This window comes from Pan paniscus, chromosome 7 (assembly GCF_029289425.2).
Source record: "Pan paniscus chromosome 7, NHGRI_mPanPan1-v2.0_pri, whole genome shotgun sequence".
NCBI classification, from domain to species: domain Eukaryota; kingdom Metazoa; phylum Chordata; class Mammalia; order Primates; family Hominidae; genus Pan; species Pan paniscus.
In genome coordinates this window covers 28,026,577-28,032,576 of record NC_073256.2, presented here as the reverse complement: position 1 = coordinate 28,032,576, position 6,000 = coordinate 28,026,577, and the positions used below count along the sequence as shown (strand labels likewise).

General features: G+C 55.5%; 1 protein-coding gene across 1 annotated transcript in view; it reads right to left on the bottom strand.

The window, feature by feature from the left end:
- Window positions 1-528: 528 nt before the first annotated feature.
- The window catches only part of BLK (BLK proto-oncogene, Src family tyrosine kinase), a 70,348-nt gene continuing 64,876 nt past the window's right edge, over window positions 529-6,000 (bottom strand). Inside the window, exons 11-13 of the mRNA XM_003805320.5 lie at window positions 3,185-3,335; window positions 1,527-1,658; window positions 529-734 (exon numbers count right to left, since the gene is read on the bottom strand). Of these exons, the coding sequence (XP_003805368.1) occupies window positions 529-734; window positions 1,527-1,658; window positions 3,185-3,335 (489 nt within the window). The remainder of the gene's footprint in view (window positions 735-1,526; window positions 1,659-3,184; window positions 3,336-6,000) is intronic.

The window sequence follows — 6,000 nt, the reverse complement described above, 5'->3', positions numbered from 1 at the left end:
TGTCCAGCTTGTCACAGGTAACGACACGGAACAGCTCGAACGCTCATGACTTTATTGCAGAAAAGCCCCGCAGTGCTGGAGCGCAGCCTAGGCTGGGGCTGCCCCTGCTGGCGTCCGCGGGACCCAGTCTGGCTTCTGCAGCGGGGCAGGGCGGGGTCCACGCAGGGCGCAGAGGCGGGGACGCGGCCAGCACGGGGGGTGCCCAGCACGGGGACCATACTTGATGACAGTCGCTTACCAGTCCTGAACACCTTACTGGGGCTTAGTACTCTGGATGACCGTGCGAGGTCACTGTTACAGCCCTCTTTACAAATGAAGCGGCACAGAGAGGCCGCGTAACTCGCCCGAGGATACAGTCGGTGAAGGAGTCCGTCCGGGGACCCCCTGCGAAGCTGCCTCTGCCCACTGGTTTCCGGGTCTGAGAAAAGGGCACAGGCGACACCCCGCCTTCGCGGCCCATCTGGGCTGGCACGGAAGTCGGGGTCGTCCGCGCAGAGGTGGGCACGGGGCGCAGGCTGGCGCGGCCGGCTAGGGCTGCAGCTCGTACTGCCGCTCGGTGGCCGTGTAGAAGTCCTCCAGCACCGACTGCAGGAACTCGAAGGTGGGCCGCTCCTCGGGCCGGCTGCGCCAACACTCGGCGATGACGCCGCGGTACAGCTCGGGCGGGCAGGTGTCGGGGCGCGGCATGCGGTAGCCGCGCTCCAGGTTGCGGATGACCTCGGGGTTGCTCATCCCTGCGGCAGAGGAGACCGCAAGCGGGGGTGAGGGGCTGGGGTCCTCGGTGGGTGGGGGGCCCTGAGCGTCCCGCGGGGCACAGTGGGCCCAGGCAGGGGACAGCAGTGCCCACAGTCCCAGACCACTTCTCCAGCCTCGTGCGTTGCCTGGCTGCCCGGTCTCTAAACAGCCCTTTATTCACTTTTTATTGCCTGGGGAATGCCTAGAAATGAGGCTGTAGATTTTCTACTGAGTACGGGTCAGGTCCTCTGAGGATGGGACCCTCCCTCTCTTGATTACCTGTGACCACCAGGGGCACAGCCAAGCCCATCACTCATGGGCAGCTGCCAGGTGCACACAGCAGCAGGTGACCCAGAGCCTGCCCACCTGTGGGGGCCAAGTGACTGGAGCCCTTCGATTGGGGCTGGGGGCTGTCGTCCACGATTCTGGCCACACAGGAAGGGGCTTTGGGGAATCCACTATGGGTTCAAAGCCAAGGTAGGCACAACCTGTCCTCAACTGAGAACAAGCCATTGGGAGTAAACTTGAGTTCGGATGTGCCCTTTGTCTTGATTTCAGTTTGTGGGACTCATCTGACCTCTGCTGGAGGAAGGAGACACAGCCCTGTGGCCCAGAGCAATAGTGATGCAGGGGGCAGAGCTCCACCCCAGATGCCATGCCTGGGTCTCCGTCTTCGCTCTGGGACTCACTCTGAAAAGAACAGGGCAGCCACAGGCACCAAGGACAGGCGACCTGCCATCAGGGCCGGCCAGGAAAGCAGGGAGCCGCGAGTTGTGCGGTGAGCCACCTACCTGGGTATGGCACCCGCCCATAAGTGACAACTTCCATCAGGAGGACTCCAAACGACCACACGTCTGCTTTGATGGTGAAGACCCCAAAATGGATGGCTTCCGGGGCTGTCCACTTGATGGGGAACTTGGCCCCTGCGGGAAAAGCCATGCAAGCTTTGGGAGGCCACGGCCGGTGGCCCCTACCCTCCAACCTCACCCCTACCCCTGCTCCTGCTGTCCTTCCATCAAGCCCCCACTGCGGGGCCTCGCAGGGCGGGGCGGCCAGGCATGGCGGGGGAGCCACTACCGCACACCAGGACACATGACCAGGTGAGTGCAGACACGGCATCTGCAGCACAGAAAGACGATGTGGACACCAATACCACACAGTCACCCACTTTGGTTCTTTAAAAAGAGAGCGATGGCCTCAATGGGCAGCCACCACGTTTCCACCTGGGATGGAAGGGGCCTGTTTCACCTTACAGGGGCCTTATTTAATTAAAAAGACATGGCCTGGGCAAGCCATTTAAACCTGCCCGCGCCTCCGTTAGTCCCTTCCTGCAAAATGGAAATGGTGACACTTGTATCTCCGAGGGCCGCTATGAGGAAGAACTCACATCCGGCTGCCCTGTGAAGCACCTCAATGGCTGCAGCCCCTGCCAGCATTTGGAGCAGACCTCAGGGCTTGGCACTTCACAGCCTCCCCTGGCCTCCATTTCTCGGTCTCCCCAGCCAGCCTGAAGTCCCCGAGAGAACAAACCATATCCTGTCTGCTTGTCATCTGACTCGTAGGTTCAGCAGACACTGCTTGCTAGCTTGATAAATATATGTGACCCCTTCAGATTCTCTTGTGATGTAGATTTCCACCTCAGTTATATTCACAGAGTAAAACAGTGCTCCATGGACACCCTAATACAGGTTGGTTTGCTGCTCGCACATGAGAGCTGTGTTTCCCACAGTGTGCTCTGTGAAAGCCTAATTCCGTGGAAGGTTAATAGGGATTATATAAAAATAGTATTTGGGCATGGCTTACGCCTGTCATCCCAGCACTTTGGGAGGTCAAGGCAGGCAGATCACCTAAATTCAGGAGTTCGAGACCAGCCTGACCAACATGGTGAAACCCCATCTCTACTAAACACACAAAAATTAGCCAGGTGTAGTGGCACACGCCTGTAATCCCAACTACTTGGGGGGCTGAGGCAGAAGAATTGCTTGAACCCAGTAGGCGGAGGTTGCAGTGAGCCAAGATTGTGCCACTGCACTCCAGCCTGGGTGACAGAGACTCCATCTCAAAAAAAAAAAAATTAGTATTTGGAGCTCAAATTAGTTTGGGAGGCACTAGGTGAGGCAAACATAAACTGTTTCTTTGCTGCAGGACTTCTCAGTGCCTTTAATATGTTGATGTGCACTGGGAATGTCCAAGACAGGGAGTAGGGTGGACTGCTGTTTCTCCAAACCTACCTTATCCTAAAGCTGTTCCTCCATGGGAGGTCTCAGGGCACTACCATTCTGCTGAACACATTTGGGTAAATGAAGGAAATGCTGATCTAGAGCTGTAGAAACCGTATAGCCCTCAGGTGTCTTCCCTCAGGGCTGTGCTGGGAGAAGTTAAAGGGGGCTTTGAGGAGCTGGGGAAGATAAGGCCCTAGGTTTCCCTTGTGGTTAGGGGCTGTGCTTACCCTCTTGGGCCGTGTATTCACTGTCGATGATTCGAGCCAAGCCAAAATCAGCAATTTTACAGCACAAGGCCTCAGACACCAGGATGTTGGCCGCCCGCAGGTCGCGGTGGATGGAATTCATGCGCTCAATGTATGCCATCCCTTCAGCAATCTGAGGGAACAGGCACATGGTGAAGGACAGCCTGGGGGCCTCCACGCCAAGACCGAGCCCACACTGTGTCCCCCGCACAGCCCCTGTGGGCTGCTGGGGAAGGAGCTGTTTCTTGGATGGAGTAGAAAGGTGGCTGTGTTGCTCCTCAGCCGAATAAACTCCTCTCCTAGAAGCCCAGAACAGCAACGCAGCAACGTGGGCATCAGAGACACAGGGGCTACCTGTGCCCCTCCCCTTCCTCGTTCTCGCTCCACACAGCTGTGTCCAAGGGTCTGCAGAGATGGAAGATAGAAGAACACAGGCAGGAGAAAAGGAGAGGGAGGGAGAAGAGAAGAAATGCTAAGGAAGGAGGGGGAGGGGGAGCGGGAGGCAAGGACAGGCAGCTCTCACTGGCTGGCTGGAAGCACAGCTCCTGGAGCTGGAGGCCCTCGGCTGAAGTCGCTGACCTCTAGCAAGCTGCTTAACCTCCCTGAGGGGCCACAGTCCTGACCTGGAACGTGAGGGATGTGGTCTCCAGGGCAGGGGGTTGAGGCAAGCATTAGACGAGGTGATTTGTGACCAAGGACCTCACCCAGCGCCTGCCCCGTGGGGGCACCCAGGGAGCACTGGCAGATCCAGGTGGACAGAGGCTGTGAAGAAGAAGAGACTTGTCTCTCCTCCCCTGATCACCAGCCTGGGCCAGGGATAGCAGCTGGTGCTACTTGGCACCTTTTAGCTGAGGAAACTAAGGCTTTATTCACCCAATCAATGGATGAAGAAACTGAGGCAGAAAGCAAAGACCCCATTTACCTCTTCAGACATGCGTCTTCAAGAAGCCAGCACTAGAATTGATTCCACTTCTCCTTATGCTTGCATTTTGTTGGTTTATCTATGAATCCATCCATCCATCCATGCATCCATCCATCCACCCACCCATCCATCCATCAACACATCCATGCATCCATCCATGTATCCATCCACCCATCCATCCATCCATCCATCCATCCATGCATCCATCCATCCACACGTCCATGCATCCTTCCATGTATCCATCCATCCATGGATCCATCCATCCATCCACCCACCCACCCATCCATCCATCCACCCATTCATCCATCCATGCATGCATCCATCCATTCATCCATCCATGCATCCATCCATCCACCCACCCACCCATCCATCCATCCATCCACCCACCCACCCACGCATCCACCCATCCACGCATCCATCCATCCCCTTGCTACACCATTCAATCAATACACATTTACTAGTATGGGACTGTGGGGAATATAAAACTGAGTACTAAATATATCTGGGCAGCATCTAACAGTACTCGTTCTGATAACTAATATTTATTGAGCAGTACCAGAAATATATTTAAAAAAATGTTGAGTAGGGCCCAGATCTGCTTTCAAGAAGAAGCTGCCCAGATCTGCTGAGCAAGAACAGTGCTTCCGGGAACACCTGAGCTAAGGGCTCTCTGGCAGTTTCTTGTCCAGGGAAACCGTCATAGAAATGACATTACACTTGAGCCATGGATGATGATAAGGATTCTGCCAGGTGGGAAGTGTTCAAGGCTTCCTGGGCAGAGGAGGCAGAGGGGTGGCGAGGCATGGGGCATGGGAACCGGTGGCATCTGGCTGCAAAGTGGGGCCCGAGGGATTGTGATTGCAGGGTTCTTGTGGGGTTGGCCAGATCTGGCCTTGGAGGAAAGGTCTGGCGAGACTTTGCATGGCTTCCTATGGAGTAAGAAAAGAAGAGCCCAGAAGGGCCGGGTGTGTGTCTGCTCATGTGTGTGTAAGTTTGTGTGTTTGAGTGTGAGTTTGTGTGTGTTTGTGTGAGTTTGTGAGTTTGTGTAAATGTGTTTGTGAGTTTGTGTGTGTTTGTGAGTCTGAGTCTGTGTATTTGTGCGTGTGAGTCTGTGTGTCTGAGTTTGAGTCTGTGTGTGTGTGTGTGTGAGTCTGTGTCTGTGTGTGAGTTTGCGTGTATGTGTGAGTCTGTGTGTTTGTGTGTTTGTCCGTGTGTGAGTCTGTGTTTTTATGTGTGTGAGAGTGTGTGTGTGTACATGTGTGCTTGGAGAGCCATTGGCATGGTCAGCATGTGGTTAGAGGCTGCCCTTCTGGGAAGTTCTGATTTTCTGGCTCCTCACCCCCGATTCTGTGGCTACATCCAGGTATTAAACTCCGATGGCTTTTCACATCCTTTGCCCCTGGGTCACACGAGATTTCCCAAGGGGGTGTAGTGGGGATTGAATAGGAGACAGCGGAGGATGAGAGAAGGAAGGGGAAAGGAAGCAGCAGCAGTGGGCAGGCTTATCACTGCCCTGGGGTTTGAAGCCGGTTACCAGCACTCATTTTCCAAAACCAGCCTGCCCAGATGGCTGTCTGCCCACCTCAGCGGAAAAAGGCGTTGTGGCATCAGTTCCTGCAGCGGCGCTACTGGGTAAGGCTGGGCGAGGGGGGAGGTGGGAGGGCTGATGTGGGCGGTGGGTGGGAGCGTTTCCTCTTGGTGGCAGCTGTATGTGTGTGTGTATGTGTACGCACGTGTGTGCCTCACAGGCTGACCACAGACCAAAACTTTTCTGCTGAGAGTTCCAGTTTTAACAGGGCCACCAGATGTGCTTCCTGCCAGCTAGAGCTCTCGGCTAAAACCCTCCTCTCCACTCTACTCTTCACCCCATGGAGTC